The following is a 23,625-nucleotide window of genomic DNA, read 5'->3' as shown; positions in this document are numbered from 1 at the left end:
GATGACGCCGATTGTTCTTGTCCAGCGTCGATTTAGATTTAGGTGGCGCTAATTATCCTTGATCGGCGCCGGTTAAGACTCTGGCAGTGCCGATTTTTCTTGACTGGCGCCGATTTATAACTAAATAGCGCTGATTATTCTTGTCCGGCGCCGATTTAGATTAAGGTGGCGCTGATTATTCTTGATTGGCGCCAGTTATATGCAGGCAGCGCACTGCTACCGGCGAAGTTGTTGGAAAAGGGTAGTTAAAAGAAAAAATAAGGAAGATGATATGATTACGCTTTGCTGGGGATAGTCTTTCCTTTACTGTTGCTAATGTTATATCAGTGTATATTTTTTTAAGCAGCGCCTTTTCCCTTTCTTTCCTTTATTTTTAATTTTTCAAGCGGCGCCTTTTCTTTCTTTTACTTTTTTTATTTTTTTATTTTGAGCGGCGCCTTCGGCGCCGCTCAAATATTAGGGGGGGGGGGGCGCGCGCACCCTGCGCACCCCCCCTGGATCCGCGGAGGAAGTCTCCTGATTAGCAAGAAGTCTGATCTTTGTATTACACATATTCCGCAATTCTGGCGCAAGCCTCTTTTTGATCCCCCAGCAAAAACGTCCCGTGTTCGCTCAAGCATGAATAAAATTTATTTTTTTAAATTGCATGTCAAAGATAAGAACTTAGAGCATCTATTAACACCAAAATATAGACATCATTATTTGAAACAAAAATTTTATAGACTTTTCAAATCTGTCCCGTTTTTTTTTATTCACACCGTAGATCTAGATGCTAATTAGCTCATTAGGTCTATGCTAATGCTGCCGTTAATCAAAAAGGTATTTTTTTATCTTGTAGTAAGAAAATTTAAACCATACAGTAAATCTATATCACAGACAAGGTCAAGTCAACTTTATAATAATCAACACTGTGATTGTGAGCATCAAAAGAAACGCAATACATGAGACACAAAAAAACTGAGCCCGAAGTCATGAATAAATTTCCCATCACAGATCATGATGAATCCCTATAGGAAAACTTAAATTGAATCTAACTAGAGCTAAATATAGCATCATATAGGAGTACTTACCATATTCTTCCACAATTGATCTTCTTCTGCAATCTTCAAAGGGCTCTACACGCAGCCTATCTCGAAGATGAAAACAAACTTTATGTGCTATGAATGAGCTGAGGAGTGAATAGGCTTACCGGTACTGTATTTTCAAAATGGTTTTGCATGTGATTTTTTAAGCTGTCAAGTGAAACTACATTTGATTTTAATATTTAATGAGGGAGTTTTTATGTGCTGCTGGGTCTGATCTGTTCCCCTTAATTTTTGAGCAGGCCCGTTGTTACAATGCAAAATCATGAAAAATACTGGAACCCCGTCGGCTTGGCTATAAACTTGGCAGGCGCCGGGCGCGCTTGGTCGAGTTTAGCATGTTTGGTGTGGAGGTGGCGCTATCCATCGATATCCGATGATTTCCGCCAGGCTAAGCGAAAGGGATTCATCCCTCCCCTGTATCACAGCTCTCTGGAAGTCACCGAGAAAAGGCGTTGTGGAGTATTAAAATCTTTTGAGTATTTTGTTTAATAAACGTCGTTTGTTAGATTAGTACTCGTGCTTGTGTTTTCCTTTCATGGATGTGGGTGTTAGTTTATTGGTTTTAATAATGTGTCTTTTGAAAACATTTATAAGTGCTCCTTTCTCCATATCTTCGGTTTATTAAAAACCCGAGTAAAAATATAGAATAGAGGAAGAAAAAAATGGTATCTACATGAAATTCCCAATAGAATCTCCAGATATAAATGCTTGGTTTTTTTTTTTACTCTTTTATTCCTCCCTATATACATAGGTCTATAATGCGACATACAACTGCAAAATCAGCCTGAATTATAAGCCTGAATACAAATACACACATCAACAAAATAGTAAGTAACCAGGGGTCACCAGCATTATAGGTATACACATTATATTCCCTACAGTTGGTTGTATTTTCCGCTGCCCTTTATACAGTGCGTATCAAAAAAAAGTTTACACTTTGAAAAAGTCCTAGGAATTAAAAAATACACAACACGTGGGTAATTTTTTCACATATAATCTTGGGTTTGGGTCTCATCTATCAAATGAAAGTAAAAGTTTTGTCAGATTGTTACACTTAAGTGAGCACTGTCCATTTATGTAAAGCTCGCAGAAATCTGTTTGCGCAGAAATGCTCGTTTTCATGCTGTGTCAAGTCGAAAGGACGAAATCAAACTGACACTACGAAAGATTTATCATACATTTTCCTTGCACTTTTAGACAATTGGAATAAAACGGATACATTCAAGCATTTTGTGACAATTTTGCCACCCAAATTGAAATTTCAACACTCAATAAGCACAGCTTTTACCCTATTTGTGCCAGCTGGATCTGAGGACGTAACTGAATCTGAACAAAAGTTTATATCAGACATCTCCAGCATTTTTTCACTAAGTTTTTGTCATTGAAAGTTGGTTTACATTTCATTTTTCATTTAATACTTGTTTCTCCACACTTTTCCCAAGCTTAGCAATGATTAACAAAATGAAAATCAAGCTTAAGCCATTTCATGTAAATCACAGCTCAGTGTAAAGCAAATATCGTCACGATGGCCTCGGTGTGTAGGGGAGTGGGGTGGGGCAAAATGCACTCTTCGAAGTGTTTTGGGCAAGGAAACAAGTCAAACAATGTAGAAGATATCTTCAAATCAATTTTACTAGCTAAATTCCATGTGTTCTTCATGATTAAGCGCTACTTTTATTCACATAACTATTTCAAATTTCTGCGCAAATCATTTTACACTAACTTTTCAAAAGTGAGTGGTGCTCACTCAGGCGGAAATATTTTTCGACAGTTATATCGTCATTTGCTTTAATGGACCTGTACCAATATTAAAATGTGGAACAATCTTCAGGATATTACAAATGTATAATTTTACAGGATTTTTTCAAAGTGTAAACTTTTTTTGATACGCACTGTATAGGCTAAAATGGCCGGATTTTTTTCTTTGGCGAATATTAACAGGTTCCTAACTTTCAATTTGCGATAAAGTCGATCCCATTGTCTTGCATAATTATAAAGGACATAACACGAAATGCTCTATGGTTTCATGAGTTTGTCAATTACAAAGTCCTGTATCATGTTTATTAATTTTATAATTATAATGATTTAATCTGCATTTACGAAGACGGAATTGATGCAAGATTCGGTCATCTTTCATGCAAAAACCTTTTATAATACATTTATATTTCACCTCTGGTTATATTATATGTTAAACAGATGCACATTGTTTAAGCCTGTCACTCTAACGGTAACACTTCGTAATTCCGAAGGATCGTAATTCCGAAGGTTCGTAATTCTGAAGCACGTAAATTGACTATACCTCGATATTCGTTAATCCGAAAACGAAAAAGGGTTCGTTAATCCGAACATTTGTGGCTTAATTCCGAAAACGAAATAAGGTTCGTTGTTCCGAAGGTTCGATAATCCGAAAACGAATTAAGGTTCGTTGTTCCGAAGGTTCGTTAATCCGAAAACGACATGAGGTTCTTAATTCCGAAGTTCGTTAATCCGAAAGCGAAATAAGGTTCGTTAATCCGAAAACGAAATAAGGTTCGTTAATCCGAAAACGAAATAAGGTTCGTTAATCCGAAAAGTAAATAAGGTTCGCATTTCCGAAAATGAAATTGATTCATTTTGGTAACAAGAACGGTGTTCTGTCCTTGCAAGATAACAAGATATTATGCAATGATAAAATAACAAACGATGATACATGTGTGTGTTGTGGCCAAAGCATGTATTGATTTAAGAATAGGCGCCTGGATCAAGCATACGATTAATTTCGATCTTATCTGAGCAATAACTGCCCAAGCAAATGGTTTAAAGATGCAGGGGATTAAGAATGTTGGTCGCGTGCAGGTAACCTCAAGATAATAGGATTTGTATTGGAGGGGATGTCATTTTTAATAAGAGCTTCTGAAAATTAATATAAACTGTATACTTTGATAAGAGTATTTATTTTGAAAAAAGGGAATTTCATTTTATTATTTTATTTTAGGGGTACAAGTAAATAAAAATGATTCTAAAAGACTTTGGCAGAATCTAAAAAGTTTGGGATTAATAAAGAAAAATGGAAAGGACCAAGAATTAGTCGTTTCAATTGACGGAGAATTATGTCATGATAAGATAACTATTTCCAATGAATTCAAATCCTATTTTACAAATGTCGCAGCTACGTTGGTAGATAAACTTCCATCTTGCAAAGACATTTTCAGTGCAGACAGTGAAAATTTTCGTGAATTTTATGAAAAAAAAAGTATAAGCCAAGATAAATTTGAATTATTACCTGTTAGTGATCAATTCATTTTTAATGAGTTGCGTAAATTAAATGTATCAAAAAGCACTGGTTTAGATTTGATACCTGCTAAATTTCTAAAAGAAGGAGCAAAGAGTTTGTACTGTACAAATCATTAAATTTCTTGATAAATCTATCTATCTTTACTAGCACTTTCCCAGAGGATATGAAAATTGCAAAAGTAACTCCTATTCATAAGAAGAAAGATAAAACTGCTGTTGAAAACTATAGACCTATCAGTGTTTTAAGCATAGTATCCAAAATTCTTGAAAAGGCGGTATGTGTTCAGATCGAAAAATATTTTAAAGAAACTGACATGATTTACGAATATCAGTCAGGTTTTCGACATGACTATTCGACTGAGACATGCCTTATTCACTTGACTGATTATCTGAGAACAAATATTTCTAAGGGACAATTCGTTGGGATGGTACTTCTAGATCTTCAAAAAGCATTTGATACAGTTAATCACGGCATCTTATTGAAAAAATACAAATAATGGGTTTTAACTGTAGCATGGTTCAAATCCTACTTGTCGAATCGACATCAAGTAGTGGCTATTCGCGATATTCGTTCCAAAATTATGCCTATAACGTGTGGAGTTCCACAGGGAAGTATTTTAGGCCCAATCCTATTTTCAACTTATATCAATGACATGTCTATTTGTATAAAAGCTGGCTGTAAATTATTATTGTATGCAGATGATAGCGTACTACTTTGTTCAAATTCCAACCCAAAATTTGTTGAGGAAAAACTTAGCGAACAGCTGTCTACATGTGTCGATTGGATGACTGATAATAGATTATCGTTACACTTAGGCAAAACCGAAAGCATTCTGTTTTGTTCTAAAAGTAATCATAAAACTTCATTTGAATTTGAAGTATCATACAATAATAAAATAATTCAGAGGAAAGAATCTGTAACTAGCTCCCTTTCATTTTCATCTTTAGTAGAATCAATCGTAAAAAAGGCGAATGCCCGTTTGAAATTTTTGTACAGGTATCAAAGTTGTATGGATCAAAAAGCAAGGCGTATTCTCTGTTTTGCACTTATTCAGAGTTTATTTGACTATGCTAACCCTGCTTGGTTTAGTGGCATAAGCGAACTCGATAAAAAGAAGTTGAAAATTATACAGAATAAAATGGTTAGATTCATTAACTGGTCCCAGAACCCATGTTGGCTATACCGAACTCTCTGGAGCAGGTTTTCTTGAAGTCAACAAAAGATCAAAGCAGCTTATTTTGCACCACGTGCATAAAATCTATCACAATAGATCGAACCATTACATTGGATCAAACTTTAATCTCGTTACCGAAATACATAACTATAATACAAGAAACAGCCATTTCAACTTTTTCTTACCAGAAAGGATAGGGAGTATTGGTAACTCCTTTTATTACAATGCTATAAAACATTGGAATTCCCTTCCCAATTTTATAAAGGAAATAGGAAACTTTTTGCATTTTAAGAGGAAATTGAAAGAATATCTTTCACTTGAGAGTCAAAAAGAAGATGCAAAATATGTTATACGGTTGATTTAGCCTGAATACTGACCTAGGTCTTTTCTCTTCTCTACCAGGTATTATTATGTACATAGTGTGGTTGAAGCTTCGATATGTCCTTTCTTCTATTCTTTCTATTTCTTTTATCTCTTCCTATTCTCCTCTTCGTGTTGTTATTGTCGTCACCGTTTTTGTTGTTGTTCTTCTCCTTATTTATTTTCCTTCGTTATCAGTTTCTTCCGTCTCCTTCTACTCCTCGTCCCCAGTATTCTTCTGTTGCTCCTCTTCCTTCTCCTTCTTTTTCTTCTTCGTTATATTCTTGTATATATCTTATTTATTGTCTATATATCTTATCTATTGGTAATACTAAATTCTGATTTTTTTCTTCATTTTTAATATGTAAATAGTATAATTGTACCATTTTATTATATTAATTCAGGACCCCACTGGAAATAAGCTTTCGAGCTTTCGTGGGTCATCCTGTGCAAGCCTGTTGTTTTAATGCTACTGTATATATGTTATGGTGACTTGCCAAATAAAATCAATCACTATTTTTACGAGCGCCCGTCCTGAAAAGGCGGATAATCGTCATGACAACTGGACACGCCCCCTCCGATGCGGTGGTGTGACCGCACCACGGCAATTATCCGCATTATTTGGAAATGCGTTCATAAAGTCAAAATTTGGTCCCGATGCTGCTATTATGCGGATAATTGCAGCATCAAAATAATGCGGATAACTCTGGTCCTCCTCCAATTTTACGACCAAATTATGCTGCTATTAGCCGCATAATTGGGTTTATGAAAGGGGTTTTAGCATATGCCTTCTTCTTCGCGCCTGTAGTGAAATATAATTGCATTCCCCTTATAAAGCATTTTAAGTGTGCTGCTCCCGTGATAATTTTGAAGGCTTGATATTGAATAGAGTCTAATTTATTTTCAGATTACCACAAGCTTTGTCATAGGCCGTAGTCCATGATCTAATCAAACCATCATTTATCCACCAAAAATAAGATGTCAGATTTTTGGCCCGGCAATCGAAGCAAGCTATACATTTTAAAAGATTGAGTCTTTTTTCATATTTTACTACTACTTCGTTTATTGTTTTGACCAAGTCAGTTTCGAGTCAAATCATACTAAATATCCAAATAGAAATTGCGCAATATAAATTTACAATTATTATTATTTACTCCTAAGAACCTGTGTTCTTTAGTTATTGGATTTTTTCATTATTGATTCTGAGGTCAAATTTGAAATATTTTTTCCTACCAAAAGAAAACTGCTACTGAGGGAGGAAACATACATCCCCCATGTTTTACATCATATTTCTGTATTAATAATTGATATCTGCAGTTTCTCTATAATGAAGGAGGGGTTCCTGTGGGAAAACCATAAACATTATCGTCTGCAAAATGAAATGTCTAACTGCATGTAGGCCTATGTCTTGTATTTTATGCTCATGAAGTTGAATAACGAAGGACTCCCTTGTGTTAAAAACACTAACTGGTATTCCCACCTCAACGTTTTGCTGTACAGATAGGTGGTAATGGAACCTATATTTTTTGAGATAAGAATAAAAAAAAAATTATCAAACGCTGAGATGAGCGTGTGTGTGTGTGTGTGTGTGTGTGTGCAGGGGCGGAAATCTCTCCTTAAAGGTGGGGGACAAGGTTCTGGAAAATTTGACAAGCCAAAAAAAAAGGCTATTACCTAAAATTTAAGATCATTTCGACGAAAATATATTTGACAAGCAAAAAAAAAAAAAAAAAGGTCATCTCGTCCAAAAACGCACGTTTTATCCCATTTCGAGTTATATATTTCTTAGCATCACCAAATACCCAAAATAGTAGGGGGACATTTGATTTGTGTCCCCCCTACTATTTTGAGTAGGGGGACACGTCCCCCCTGTCCCGGCCCCCTGGGATTTCCGCCCATGTGAGTATTTGAGTTTTGTCAGACATGTATCAATCAGATTATTTACGTCTGGGACCCGGACCTTAACGGCATCCGAAAGACGTGACCAGAACTCGAACCTCAATCAATTTGTAACTTCCCAACAGCTTGGATTACAGGCGCACGCCACAACGCCCAATTTTTTTTTAGCTTTATCCGTCAAAAGGAAGCTTTTTTGAGCTTTAGTCCGTCAAAAGGAAGCGCAAAGCGGGCGCTGCACTTGCACTTAAATAATGAGCTCGATGAAGGTGATTCCCCGTATTCCTTTCTTCCACACGTGCGTGTACGTACCGGTACCGTACGGTTTACTTATTTGTACGGTTTACCGTACCGCGTACGTAATTTCCTTATGCTGCATTACAGCAGTTTGCTGCCGAACATCATGGCGTTGAGAACTTCTTGTAATTTAATCATTCATCGGAGTATTTCTTGCCGTCTGTGTAATCGCAAACAAGACCTATCAAATCTGTTTAAAGTTTCTGATATTTCGAGAAATTCCAGAGCTCAGCATTTACTGCGACAACATTCATTTGTACCATATGATTATGGTACTCGTCAAAATGTTTGTACGGATTCTGCGTCTGGACTGCCCCTGAATTCCGGCGGTAGGGATTGTGGAGTGACAGATACCCTCGGTGGTTCTTGTGCTGCTAGCTCTACATTAGACCAGCAGGTCAAAGTCAAAGTAAAGCTGCAGAGGAGCGGACCAACACTTCATGATTTCATTGCAGATAGTTATCGCCAAAATACTGAAGTTGAAGTTCCTGTCAGACATGAGAGTATACCATATTTATCAGACAATGTTGGAGAAGGCAAATCAAGAAGAGGTGATTTTTTTCCATTTGAATTTTTAGGAATATTAGTTAGTGATTCCACTTACCGTGCGGACAGCTGGTCTTTGTTTGAACGCTTGGCGCAGGTCGATCTCCACAGATTAAGTGTTTTTAATAAGTTCAGTTATTGCACATCCCGTATAAAATGTTATTTACAATGTTTGCAAAAGTAACACATAAGACTAAGACTAAGAGGCGAAAATTAATCCAATGCTGGGCACACAAGACGATCCAATCATGAAAGTAAAACGAAGCAAAATTAGTGCTCCAAAGTAATGAGGATCCTCCAACATTGATGGTGAAGTTAGAGAAAAGTGATTTGTTTGACTAAATGAGAACATGAAAACACAGAAGTGAAGTTTCCACGTTGAAACTTTCTCAAAGAGTGGCGTTTTCTGCTAGGGGGCAAAATGAAGATGGCAAAATCTGCCTCCTAGCTGGTGACCAAAGTGGATTATAATTGGCTAAAAATAACTGTCAGTCAATGTTTCCATGACGATTAGGGTGTATGTCTGCATCCAGGCCCCATCTCCCAAGAAGAGGGTGATGGTGCCAGAAAAACTGGTGGTCAGAAACACAACAAGGTTAATGGCTAATGTATCATGAACTTGTTTACAGTTTGCGGAAGGAGCTGAATGACAGCGTAAACACTGTTTGGTTCTTAATTGCTCCCAAACAATCAACCTTTCATTCCTCAGTAATAAGATGACAGAAAACAGGTGTGCTGGTATTGCATGGCAATGAAGTTGGAAGAAAAGATTGACAGTTCACTGAAAGTTTGATGAACTTCAGAGTTAAAGGACTTTTCTGAAGAATATCATAAAATAAATGATGAAAGTTGAAAAAGGTTAAAAATGAGCTACTACAAATTTATGCCAATTGCATTTAGCCTACCGTTCTAAACTTTCTAGACAACTACACTATTGTTACCAATACCAGTCTTACCAAACTAGGCCCTTGCAAGGCAAGACCATGCCCATGATGTTTCAAATAGATCTCTAAAAATGAAATTAAATGTATCATGCATGACCCAAGTCATTATTACACAATCACATCTAAGAATCTTGCTGTAGATGTTAGAATGAATATAGATGTTGCTCTGAAACTTTTCTTCTCCTTTTTTTGTCTCCCTATCACTGATAGGGAGACAAAAAAAGGTCTCAGTGATAGGGAGACGAAAAAAAGAGAAGAAAAGAACATAAAATGTAACAGTACTTAACATTTGCTCAGTCATGCTTCCTGGCGGTGGGATTCGACCCACACCACACAGGAGCGCAATATTCGAGCACCGGTCGAATGTAAGAAACATAGATTTTAACCAAATCGTCAATTGGTAGTCGAAACCTGATTAGATTTCGCAGCATTTGCAGTCTCATGTTTGCCTTCTTTACCATTTCGTTTACATGTGAAGACCATTTAAGATCACTCTGTATATTAACCCCTAGTAACTTTACACAATCTGTTTGAGTAATTTCTTGACCCTCAATTAATAAAATGGTTGGCAGAGGAGGGTTACGCATGAACGTTACTGTCATACTTGAACATTTCTTGGGATTCAGTTTCATATTATTATTGAGAGTCCATTGTTCTAACTCGGTCACACTTGATTGGATTTTAGATGGAGCGGACGATTTTCTACTCTCAACAATCTTTAAAACATGCACTTTTCTCCTTTTTCAAAGTTATCAACTCTACTATCATTCTCTCCAGTGAGATTTTGCAAAATAACTTCTGCTCATTGCCAACAGATATTCAAAATACTCATTTCCTAATTTCATCATCGCTTGAAATAATGATCTTTTTTGTTGTTAAAACTTTATTGAATAAACACTAATAACCTTCCAAACAGATTAAAATACTGTCAGATACCCCGACAGAATTGATTCTTCTCATCTTTTTTTCTCCAAAACCTGTATAAACTTAAAACAAGCATTCACATTGTCTATACTCAAAAGGCCTGTGTTAAATGAAAAGAAAAAATAACATTATTACATTATTTTCTTCCCTTGATCTTCCTCTGTGATATGATTCATATTCACATTTGCTATTGCTTTTAATCCTTGTTCCGTTAAGTGCTTAACATTACCCATTGCTCAATTATCTCCAGACACCTTTTTTGCGTAGGTATTTCTATTTGTATCTCTCGTCACTTTCCTTCCCCCATCTTCCCTCTCGATGATGACCAGCTTTCACCGTTCTGCTCTTGAGAACAACACAATATTTCCTTCTTCTTTAGCTGCTCAAAGAGCTGGGAGTCGGCGGCTACGCTCCAGGCAGACTTTCTTCGGAAGATCATCCAAGATGTACATGTACAGTAGAAGGATGTGCCTTTCACTTGACGACCATTCTGTTGAACTTTCACTTTATCACTATAACGTAGAAAGCGCACTTTTATAGGACGTGATCTCACTCATAGCTGGTGTTTAAACCTTGAAATCTTTTGTGGTCTCTTAGGTAGGGGGTGCATTGATAAAATATTCAATCCAAAGTCATCAACTAAGCAATATAAATCATATGTCATAACAGCAAAATCCAAATGTATGCTTTTTAGATATTTTTCTTGGACTTGCTCTGTTTAATAATAGCTTAACCCTTTCTTGATGTCTAATACAAGATGTTAATAGCCTACTCGAAATGTACTCTTTTTTTTAATTCATTCAGTATACTTTGAAACCTATGGATGCCAGATGAATGTGAGTGATACTGAGATTGCATGGGCAATACTTGAGAGGAGTGGGTTCCAGAAAGTTGAAGATATATCTAATGTAAGTAAACTCACTAGTAGTACATTCAAGTCAGATCTTAATGCCATTTGTGGTAACGATTTCAAAATGAGTTTGTAGAGAATCCAATAAATGTCCTCCTACATGTATGTGTCAGTAAAAAATATGTGCCAAAGAATTATTGAATAAATTGTGTAATTGCTAAAGAATTAGTATGAAACAAGCATGAAATGGTCTTGTCTTTTTTCCACGTTATAACAACGCACTGTCCCACATGTGGGCATGCTGTGGTCTAGTGGTTCTGACTCTCGCCTTTCAGACAGGGTCGTGGGTTCGAATCCTAGCCATGGCATGTTTTCCTTCAGCAAGAAATTTATCCGCACTGTGCTGCACTCTACCCAGGTGAGGTAAATGGGTACCCAGCAGGATTAATTTGTTGCATGCACTGATCCCTGGTGATGGTAGCTCGAGCTAATGTAAAGCTGGGGTAATAATAGCAGCGCTTTGTATCCTCAGGCAAAAAATGATACAACTGTAAATCCAGCTATTATTATTTTTATGTACTTATCTGTGTTAGTGGTCTTCAGTCAGTTCAATGGGATTGTTTATCAGCTTAGATTTCATGCTTTTACTTATAAAGTTCAGTTAATGTATTTACCAGATCCAGATCTATGATTATAATATAGGCTATATTGCAAATTCATTGGGTTTGTACCAACCTTCTAATGAAATCAGTGTTTACTGAAACTACATTTATCTTTCAAACACTTTCTCATTCAAATGAATCCTTTATCCATTATCTTGTCTTTGCATTTTACTATGTAACTACATGTGTATAGAAGATCTAAAATAATGTACATGTATGGAGAGTGTGTTTATCATCCGCATTGAAGAGATTGTCCTACACAGACTGGGGCCAGTTGCAGAGAGAGTTGCAATCAATCGCAACTCTGAAAATCATGCGCAACTTGAATTTCAACCAATCAACAGCGCGGATTTGGGACTTCCGATTGATTTTTTGTCTTGCATTTTAATGCAACTCTTTCTGCAACGGGCCCCTGGTCATGCATGTATAAAAGGTCAAATAGATTTCAAATTTAATAATTGATGCTGGATTTGGAATAGATGGAAAATATTTCTGCTAGTCGTCATGATTCTTCTGGGCATGATTCTTTTTTTCATGGTTTTCTGTTTTGATGAATGTACTGGCTTTCCAGCATTGAAAAAAATGAAACATGAACATTAGATCTAAAATAATGTGGTAATAATAAGCCTTGATTAGAATCTTGTCTCTCACAAAGCAACTATTCCCCTATCTATTTCACTGTTTCAGGCTGATGTTATTCTTGCTGTTACGTGTGCCATCCGTGAGAATGCAGAACAGAAGATTTGGAACAGACTCAAGTATTTTCAGTCTCTCAAGAACAACAGAAGGAAAGGAGAAACCCCACTTAAGATTGGAGTACTTGGTAAATTTTCAGAAAAAAACAACCGATTCTTAAGTTTTTCTGGTCCTATTATAGTCTCCCCAGCAACATCCCTTCATGTCCTTCAGAACAATAAAACAAAAACTAGCTAAAAACCTCTTTCATTTTTCTATACTATCCACTTGACTTTATATGCACAATTATTGTAAGCACTTCGAGAGTACAATTATTCATTATCATTCTTGTCTCGCCCACCAGAGGTGAAGGCGAGACTATACGGGATCTAAGTGTCATCCGTCCGTCCGTCACAAACATTTTGACACATAACTCCATAACCTCCACCTGCATGTAATGCTGCAGTTGACAGTCTTATGGTAAGGTCAAAGGTCATTTTCAGGTCAACATTAAAGCAAGGCTCCACATTAACTTTTTTTGGTGGTGGCCCGTTCGGGCCACCAAAACCTTCAAATAATTTTTTTTGGTGGCCCACTAATAAAGTTTGGTGGCCCGAAAAATATAAAGAAAAACATTAATTAAAAATGAATAAAACAAACTGAAATATTCTGCAATCACTTACATGTACAACTAACACTATTCTTTGTACATCTTGTATGTAAATCGTGCTTGCTGTTATTTTACTTTGCTTATTTTGTGGTAATATATAAATTGTTCTATCATTGTAAATATGAAATGATTGAAAGAGAATAAAAGAATTGTATTGTTCCCAGGTTGTGTAGATTTTTAATCTCCGTATAGACACATACTCATAATGGTAAAGTAAATAAATAGTGCAAACTCAGATAGATTTACAAAACAATGATTTTTCCTTTCTTCCTTTTTGATTGTAAAACCTAGATTATGCAGGCCCCAAATCCAGTTTATTTTCTCTTTTTCAGCATATTATAGCAGGAGAAAATCACATGCTGCAGAATTAGAACAATGTGTAAAAGGGGGAAATAAACAAAAATAATTTTTAGAATAGTATATTGAAAAAAGAAAACAAAAATTGTAAAAATGAATATGTTAAGTGAAATAAAACAAAAGAAAAATGAAGAAAGAAAAAACGAAGAACAGGTCATAAAAAATTTTTTAGAAAAAACAAAAGAAAATTTAAGAGAAATAAATAAAACAAAATTATCAAAAAATGGGGAAAATTATTATTATTCAGTAGAAACATGTTCTTTAATCAGGCATTTTCAATGGGAAGGGGTATAAATGGTTTAATCACTGTGAAAAAAATGAAAGAAAAAATAAAATGGCAAAAGTTTAATCTGGAAAAAACTGAGAAAATTCCTTCCCTATATTTGACAAAATGATGGAAAAAATTCACATGTCATATCAATGAAATGCCTTCCCAAAGTATTTACTTCCTTAAGAGTGGTTTAAGAAGTCATTTGTAAACAAGAAAGAAAGAGCGGCCTATTCATTTTTGGCTCGAAGAGACACAGCTTCGAAATAAACCAAATATCAACATACATACAAATGCACATATGGGACCGTGATGTACTCACCTATGTGTTTTATGTGTATTAATGCATTTGGAAATCGGTCTTTTTGAGTCAAAAGAGAGGTCATAATTCCTCCTTTTAATGCTTGCAATTAATCAGGTTTCAGTAATATGGACTGTAGAAGGGCATTTCATTGGTGTAAAATGTAACTTTGACGTAGATTTCCAAAGTTCTGGGGAAGATTTCTTAGCAATAACATTTCGTATCGCAGCTCCCTGAGTCTGAATAGTCTGCTTGCGCACTAGCTAGCTAGCTGCAGTGGTTTCATGCATGCAAAGCTCAGCCAGACAGCCGGCGCGGCCGGCTGAATAATAGTTACTGTATGCTAGCGGTAGGCCTACATACTGTCATGACTATGCAATCTTTGTGTGTAGATTAACAAAAATGACGCATGACGAATTGACTTGCAATTTTAACTGTAGAAGGTTGATAAATGCATGTAAAATCGGGAGAAAAATTGCGCTACTTTGAAAATTATTGGTTGCCCGATTCGGGCCGCCAAAACTTAACATTATTTCAATAATGGTTGCGTGAGATGAATTTTTGGTGGCCCCGGGCCACCGCTAATGTCGAGCCTTGATTAAAGTTTATATGCAAGATTGTACAACGCCTACTTAGCTTGTTGTATGCGAGCAAATGGGAGGCTGAATGTCACACATTCGTACCGTTGCACACAAGAGGTACCATCCAAAATGTACCATTGCATGGCTTTAGGAGGTGACGTCACAATGCGATTTCATTGAATAAGGTGACAATGCGCGTACAGCCCGCTGGCTAAATGCACAATGCTGTCCAAGATCATGTGCGCTTGTGGACCCGGCTTGTGGGATTTTGCTTTTTGCTTTCAATATTTTTGCTCCCATTTCATAGATTACTGCAGGGAAAAACTTGTTTTTTCATATTTTTGCTAGATTCTGAGACATTGTACAACAGAAATAGCAAATATTCTTATTCGTGCAATGGTGCGAGATTTCGTATTCGGTGAAAGAAAGAAACGCTCTATTCAACTCGGCTAAGAAAGCATCTTTCTTTCACCTCATGCGAAATCTCGCACCATCACACTCATGCCTATTTGTATACTCTCTTCTGACACATGACTGTAAAACCGTAAGTCACTTTTCTACCAAAGTTGGATGTTAGATGTAGTTAGGGGACCTGCATGCTAGGCTGCAGTCAGAGGTCACATGGTAAAGTCAAAAGTTTATGTGCAAGACTCTCTTATGACATGTAACTCCACAACTCTAAGTCACCTTTCAACCAAACCCTGATAGTAGATGTAGTTAGGGGACCTGCATGTCATTCTGCAGTTGGAGGTCACATGATAAGGTCAAAGGTAAATTTCAGGTCAACGTTAGAGTTTACGTGCAAGACTCTTATGACACAACTCAAAAACTGCAAGTCACTTTTCAACCAAACTTTGATTGTAGATGTACTTTGGAGACCTGCATTTTATGTTACAGTCGGAGGTCACATGGTGAGGTCAAAGGTCATTTTCAGGTCAATGATAAAGTTTACGTGCAAGACTCTTATGACACACAACTCTGCAACCGTAAGTCACTTTTCACCCAAATTTGGGTTGTAGCTGGACTTGGGAGACCTGTATGTTATTGTGTTCAGAGGTCACATGGTTAGGTCAAAGGCCATTTTGAGGTCGACATTAAACTTTACGTGCAAGACTCTTATGACAAATGTTATTCCATCCCATTTATTTTACAATGAACTTTTGATACAATTCTGTTGCATGCCCTTGCAAATCACAATATTTCTGGTTACTTTTACAAGTGTGTGAGACACAACATTGCTTATGTGTTGTTTATACAGCACTTTGAACATGATACAACTGGGAACAAGATAAAGATTGTTCCTCAACATCACTTGTTTTCAATAAGAATGGAAATTCATATTTTGCACTTTACGAAATCACAATGAATAGTTCTACTCTCCAATTGCTTAAATTATTTACACTGATACTCAGTCCTACTCCTACATATAGGCTAAACATTAGATCTCTATGGCCTAAATTCACAAAGGTGGTTTTTAAGACCTTAGGTTTAAACCATGGTTTATGCAGACTTCCAGTATAAATTACGCTCATTTACTGCATATATTAAAAAATGTCCAATGTTGATGCGTGCTTCGGTCACAGTGCACCAAATTGATGCCTGTCATCATGGTTAAGTATGCTACTGTTTTCATGAGTACACTATTCATGCGCCCCTCAGGAAAATAGTCACATTGTGGCGTCACTTTGGGAACAACCATACATGTAGTTCCAACCACCTCCACTCCTCAAACAGTAGCAAATTGGCACACTGACAAAAGTGTGCATCATCATTGGATACACAGACAATGAGCATCAGTTATACAGGAGATAAATCATGGTTTCAACTGATGGTTTTAAAAACTACCTTCGTAATTTGGGCCAATTGGTTTAGTTAGACTAGTTCTACAAATTGGGTGTTTGTATTATAAAGCTAGGAGTATTCAATGTTTTATTATTTGTGTAATATATTGGATATTATGTTCAGTGCAAGTTGAACCATTCTATTCAACCCCATTTTGCGTGGTTGAGTAGACTTAGACTTTCTTAATTTGCATGCTTTGGAACTGCATGTATGGCACTAGTAAAGAATAAATATTTGGATAATATATAACCTAAAGACATGAAATATCTGTATGATGTCCTACATGTACCTATGAATGACCTACCTTACCTGTATGTTAATTTTCATGATTAAGGTTGTATGGCAGAAAGGTTAAAGAAGAAGCTTTTAGAACAGAGCAAGACAGTAGACATAGTGGCTGGACCTGATGCTTATAGAGACCTCCCAAGGCTTTTGACCGTTGCTAGGTCAGGCCAGGCTGCAATCAATGTCATGCTATCTATGGATGAGACCTATGCTGATGTCATACCTGTTAGGTTGGATACGAATTCAAAGTCGGCTTTCGTGTGAGTAAATTTTAATGATAAATTTGCATTGTGTGCTTCAAGTCTCATATCATGATCTGAGGAGAAACTCATGACATTATATTATGATTACATTAGAAGGATTTTATTATTATGTCATTCTGAGTTATGTTGTCACAATTTTTCATGCCAACACTGAACAAATTATTTATAGGGACAGTGATTTTCCGCGATGGCGGAAAACGGACGGAATTCACGGAATCGGCCGATTGAAAAGGAAGGTGGTTTTTCAAACGGAAAATCACGGAAAACATGTTTTTTCTCAAAATGCACAAAATAGCAACAGTAATTAAAGGGGTGGTCCAGGCTGAAAGTATTCATAGCTTAATAAATGGAGTAGAATTCACTGAGCAAAATGCTGCAAATTTCATCAAAATCGGACAACAAATAGCAAAGTTATTGAATTTTAAAGTTTAGTAATATTTTGTAAAAACAGTTGTCATGAATATTCATTAGGTAGGCTGATGATGTCACGTCTCCACTTGTTCTTTTGTATTTTATCATATGAAACTAGGTTTATTCAATTTTTTTCCTCCAAGAACTAGAAAAATTGGATTGACAACTGATTTAGTGCATCAGATATTTATTGATGCAACTTATTTCATTATAAGGGAGACATATTGTTCACACAAGTATGAAATAATGAAAAAAATATGATTTTATCTAATAACATTTTAAAGAAAACGGAAAGTGGAGATGTAACATCATCAGCTCGCCTAATGAATATTCATGATGACTGTTTTCACAAAATATTGCTAAACTTTAAACTTCAATAACTTTATTATTTGTTATCCAATTTTGATGAAATTTTCAGCGTTTTGCTCAGTGAATTCTACTCTGTGTATTAAGATATAAATGTTTTCAGCCTGGACCACCCCTTTAATCCCACATCCTCAACAAAATACAAATATCAACTTAAAAAAACACAATCTCACTTTGCAAAAACAATCATGACAATCAACACATCGTAACTACACTCGAGCCTCTCCATCACTTGATTGTATCTAAATTAGTTTACACTCACGTCCGCATATAAGGCAGAATACGGCCGTGTGTTGTTGCCCTCTGCATTCGGTCATAATGATCACGGTGATTTAGCAAATCCAAAATGGCGGATAGATGGAAGTCGTCAACTGCTCAAAACGATGTGCGAAAGTCCCCAAATCAGCGATAAAATCGCATTTAACCATAAAATAATGCTAATAATATGAAAGGTGAGAATGTATTCATGTTGATTATATTTCTCTAAATAAATATTGAGCTCGAATCTCTTCAATTAAAATGGATTTTAAAGCGATGTTAGTACATTGGTAGATGCAAATTTGAGCAGCGCTAGCATTTTGACATCGCTACTCATTGCGTATTGGTTTTCTATGTAAACGGAATTGTCAATTTTTCATGTACACAAAGCCTATGGGGAAATGGAATTTCCGTTTTCAGACATGCTGAAATGGAATTTGAGATTTTCTGAAACAGAAAGGGCATTTATGTACATCTTATCTTCATTGGTCCACACATTTTTATTACAAGACAACTTTATTTTTTAAACATTATGTGAGATAGATGGTACAAACAAACATTGACTGGTAAATGATTACATGTAGTTGGTTGATAAGGAAGGTCATGCACAGGTTGCAGTCATTAGAGTGGGTTAGTATTTTGTTTGTTCAACTGGTAGATCACTTTTGTATTAATTCTTGCCTCAGTCTATTCCTTGAAGTAGATGTACAATAAGGTACACCATGTCAGAAGTCTTGTGCAGCATCTTTTAACATGAATCGTACTAGGAAGGTACTACATGCATTCCCTATTTCTTCGACTATGATGAGATTTGGTCAGGTAATTCCAGGGCCCAAAACATGACTTTTGACAAGGCACCCAAGTGTATTCATCACTCATCTGTGGGGATAAAGAACCTGTAATGGTTTGATGTTACTAAAAAAGTTTTATGATGATATGTAATTTGTTTTAGGATGCATGATAAAGGATGACTTCCTGACCTTTGACCTTTCTGAAATTTGTCTTCTGCTTTGTATGTTATATGATAAGTAATGCTCTCCAATTTTCCTTTGCTTGAGCTGTTTAGGAAGCAAGTTGGAAAGATGGGAGTACAGAAAGGTTGATTATTATCATCATCTGTGAGGCTACAAGATTAATTGATCTTTGTCATAGAATAAGTCTTTAATTGGGATCATTGTATCTCGAATTGAGACTTACCGCAGACAATGAACATAGATTACATACATACATACATTACATGTTTATTACTACAATGGAATGCTACAGGGCAATGCCATAAAATGATCAACCTTTTTGTATGTCCGATCCCCATTTTTCTCAAGTCTTACTTCACTTCATAAACTGACCAAGTCATGGTCCTTTGAGAACAGACTGTCAAATGAACCTGAAATCAGAGATAAAAGATTTCATGACGGTCCCACATATAGGGAGTCGGACATAATATTTTATGGAATTGTCCTACATTATTCATGCATAATAGAACCTACCTTTGAATGAAGGTATCACTTTTCTTGACGTATGATCTCATTTTAACACTTTGTTGAGCAGCCTGAATGCCAACTGGGATGAAAGTGTCAAGCAAAACTTTATCACAAATAAACAGAAAAAACAGGTAAAATTTTGAGATTCTGAATTTTATGTCAGCTCCCTCTCTATATTAGGACTGAATCTTTTAATCCAAATTTTCAGCCGGTTATGGATTACTCAATTCTGACTTTGTAGTGCAGAGCCAACTGAATACTGAAGCCATTCACTCTAATTGACTTGTCTATGATTCAGATCAATAATGAGAGGTTGTGATAACATGTGTAGCTACTGCATAGTGCCATTCACACGTGGCCGGGAGAGAAGTCGTCCAATCAGTTCCATTATAGATGAGATACAAGCCCTTTCAGATCAGGTCAGTAATATCTGGATGGTGTAACATAATGAGATACAATTGATTGTAACTTTGCACACATGGATTGGCATAGCAAGACAATATACTTGATTAAACAATTGAATTCAACCTTTAAGTTCTCATATTATAATGTTGCCCTTTGGTCTTCAAGAGAGCTTTTTACATTAATACAACATGCTTTAGGAAAATAGTTAAATATACTTTTCATATTGACCATTTTTATTTCAATGGCTTTCATTCATCACACCATTTTAAGCTGACAGTGTGTTTGAACCCAATAAACAAAAGATGTGTTTACCTCTTTATAAAATATTTTCTCCCCAGGGAGTGAAGGAAGTCACTTTGTTGGGTCAAAATGTGAACAGCTACCGTGATGTATCTGAAGAGAACTATTACAACAATGCTGACCTAGAGGGTACTACAACCAGCGAACCAACCAGGTTAGCTCGTGGATTCAAATCCATCTACAAGCCTAAGAAAGGCGGAAGACGTTTTGCCGATCTTCTAGAGAAAGTTGCGATGGTTGACCCTGAGATGAGGATCAGGTTCACTTCTCCACATCCCAAAGATTTCCCGGACGAAGTGAGTTCATTAGCTTTCTAATATCTGATTGCTAAATATGTAACGTAAGTGCTCAAGTTACTGTAATACATGTATGAATATAACTAAGAGAGGATACTAGATTTTAATTCAAATTCTAATGGTGGAAAATTGTCATGTTTGATGATACTCAGGTAAAGTCCATATTACTTTATACAGACTTTATAATGACCAATAATACAAAGCTAATGGTAGGGGCATTACCTTGGAATGTCTCAATGCTCTTAATATTGATTGATTAATCATTACTTATGGACATGTTTGAGCTATTTAAACATTCCAGGTTTTTCATTTCCATAATTTTGCAAAGTATTGTGGGGACACAGCATTTCTCCTGCGATAATCGCTCCAGGCTTCTAAGATGTAGGGTTAGGGTTGTAATAGGGTTTTATGTTAAGTTTAGGGTAGAGTATAGTGTTATACCCAGGGTTGAAGTCAGTCATTTCATTAGTGTGTGGAATTCAGAGTGGAGCAATTGTCGCCGGAGAAAATGTTAGGGATCCAATTTTGTTAACCGTGTAACCGGGCATCACATATTTAGTCTCAAAAGTTGCGCAAGACTTGTTTTTCATTGAACCATGTAGTTTAATCATCCAACGTCAGAGATTTAATGAAAAAAATAGTGAGCCATCCCCAGACCCCTGGACTATTTGTTTTCCATTTTGCTTTTATAAACAGATTATTCAAAATCTGATTTTTTTTTAACAAAATTGTGAAATTATTCCCTATTTAGTTACAATGCAAAAATTTCATAAGCTAGTATTTCAGCAATACTTTTTTTCTCAAGGAGTGCACTTAAAATGTTGCAGACGACCAGGAACCAAGAAGATATTTCCAGCTCTCCAGATTCCTTGAATTTGCATGACAATGATGACGTAACCCGAGGAGAAATAGATCGGTACTTCAAAGCTGCTACGGAGAAGTTCGAAAAGATGATACGAGATACCGTCGCTTCACTCAAGGAGAACGTAAAACTTGTTGAGACGCACCTGGCTTCTGCCATTGAACATGAGAGTCGAAGAGTAACGGAAATGGAGGGAAAATATACAAGCCTGGAGAAAAGAATGAAGATAATGGAAACGGAAGTGCTTAAGCTGCGATCCGAAGTTGCCAATCAACGTGTTGAGATCAACAAGAGCGAACGATTTTCCCGAAGGAATAACATCAGGATCATCGGTATTCCGGAATCGACATCGGGAGAAGAAAATTGCGTCGACGTCACTGAGAAAATATTGAAGGAAAAGTTTGGTCTCGCTGTCAAAGTAGAAAGAGCCCATCGTGATGGGAAGCGTATAGAAGATCGACCGCGTCACATCCTCTTCAAGACCCTATCGTATCGCGAAAAGGTGGAAGTCATGAGGAATCAGCGAATGAAGCTCGCGAATGAATCTTACCACATGGTTGACGACCTCACGCGTGACGATCTAATGGAGAAGAGGAAATGGTCAAAGGCAGCTCAGGATTTATTCAAGAACAATATCAAACTTCGTTTCTTCGCCGGTAAATGGAGAACAAGTTCTGGAGTTCCATATGCCTTTTCTTCGGTGGAATAGACTTGAATCTATACTTGTGTGGAACAGTCAGTGACCTTGATTGTATAATATGTATATATATTTACTGTATATAATGTTTTTTTTCTTTTCTCATTCAACATATGATGATATGTCAACTTCTGAATTTCTACTTTTATAACATTTTGACAAAAATCTTCAATGATGTAAACTTCTCATTTTTTCCCTTCTTTCCATCCTACTCCTTCTATTTCTCTCCCTATTCTTTCCTATATACTTACCTCCTGACTCCTATGCTACTGTTATAAAGGGAATATGTAAACTTTGCTTTAACTCTGGCAGGAGAGACTAGATTGCTCCACTGTTTAATTGAACCTATCCCTTTGTCACCTCGTTCACGGCTACACTTATACGTTAAATGTTTTTATCATGTGTTTTTGTTTGTCTGGGTATCTGCAGCTCTGAATTCCCTAAAAATACATATCATATATCTCTGCTACTTACATATGTTCAATATTATTCGGTAAGGCACATGTATGTCGTATTTATCATGATGTTTATGTACACTGAGATATATACATCCTTACACATCCATGATGAGTTTGTGTAACATTCTTCCTTTTTTAGCATTGGATGATAATGATTTTTATTCAGCTTTCCAAACTTATGTTCATACACCTACTCATGGATCCTGTGGGAATTTTGCCCCAAATGCATTTGATCAGCTAATGGCAGATGATCTTAATACCAACTCATTAAACTTTGATTTTACCCCACATGATGATGAACTATTAATATATAAACAAGATTCAAAATATTACACTGACAATATGTTTTTTGACAAGATTGAAAACAAAATGAATAAATTATGCATATTCCACACAAATATCAGAAGTATGAACAAAAATTTTGAAAAGCTGAATATATTTTTACAACGAAGTAAACATGAATGTTTTGCCATAGGTATAACAGAAACATGGATGTGTGATTCTTACCGCCCTCTTTATTCTCTACAAGGGTATAATTTGTTCACAAATAACAGGATGGAAAAGAGAGGAGGTGGATTAGCTTTGTATGTTTTGAACAACGTAGAATGCGAGATAAAACATGAATTGAATTTTATGAATCATAATATTGAAACTTTATTTGTAGAGATTTCTATTCCTGGCAAGAGAAATATCATTATTGGAGTAGTGTACAGACCACCACAGTCTAAAACTGCTGATTTCCTTGCCGAAATGCAATCTATTTTGTCTAACTGCATATTACTTTCGAAGTCATGTATATTAATGGGTGACTTTAATGTGGATCTTTTGCAACATGAA

The 23,625-nt window shown here is 36.2% G+C and overlaps 1 protein-coding gene across 1 annotated transcript in view; it reads left to right on the top strand.

Annotated features, from left to right (window-relative positions):
* The first annotated feature begins 8,111 nt into the window (after window positions 1-8,111).
* The window catches only part of LOC121414316 (mitochondrial tRNA methylthiotransferase CDK5RAP1-like), a 33,615-nt gene continuing 18,101 nt past the window's right edge, over window positions 8,112-23,625 (top strand). The window contains exons 1-6 of the mRNA XM_041607453.1: window positions 8,112-8,637; window positions 11,305-11,408; window positions 12,700-12,835; window positions 17,041-17,251; window positions 20,069-20,189; window positions 20,514-20,771. Of these exons, the coding sequence (XP_041463387.1) occupies window positions 8,160-8,637; window positions 11,305-11,408; window positions 12,700-12,835; window positions 17,041-17,251; window positions 20,069-20,189; window positions 20,514-20,771 (1,308 nt within the window). The 5' untranslated portion in view covers window positions 8,112-8,159. The remainder of the gene's footprint in view (window positions 8,638-11,304; window positions 11,409-12,699; window positions 12,836-17,040; window positions 17,252-20,068; window positions 20,190-20,513; window positions 20,772-23,625) is intronic.

The sequence above is a fragment of the Lytechinus variegatus genome, chromosome 4, assembly GCF_018143015.1.
Source record: "Lytechinus variegatus isolate NC3 chromosome 4, Lvar_3.0, whole genome shotgun sequence".
Taxonomy (NCBI): Eukaryota; Metazoa; Echinodermata; class Echinoidea; order Temnopleuroida; family Toxopneustidae; genus Lytechinus; species Lytechinus variegatus.
The sequence above is the reverse complement of the archived record's forward strand: the minus strand, read 5'-3'. Positions and strand labels throughout refer to the sequence as shown.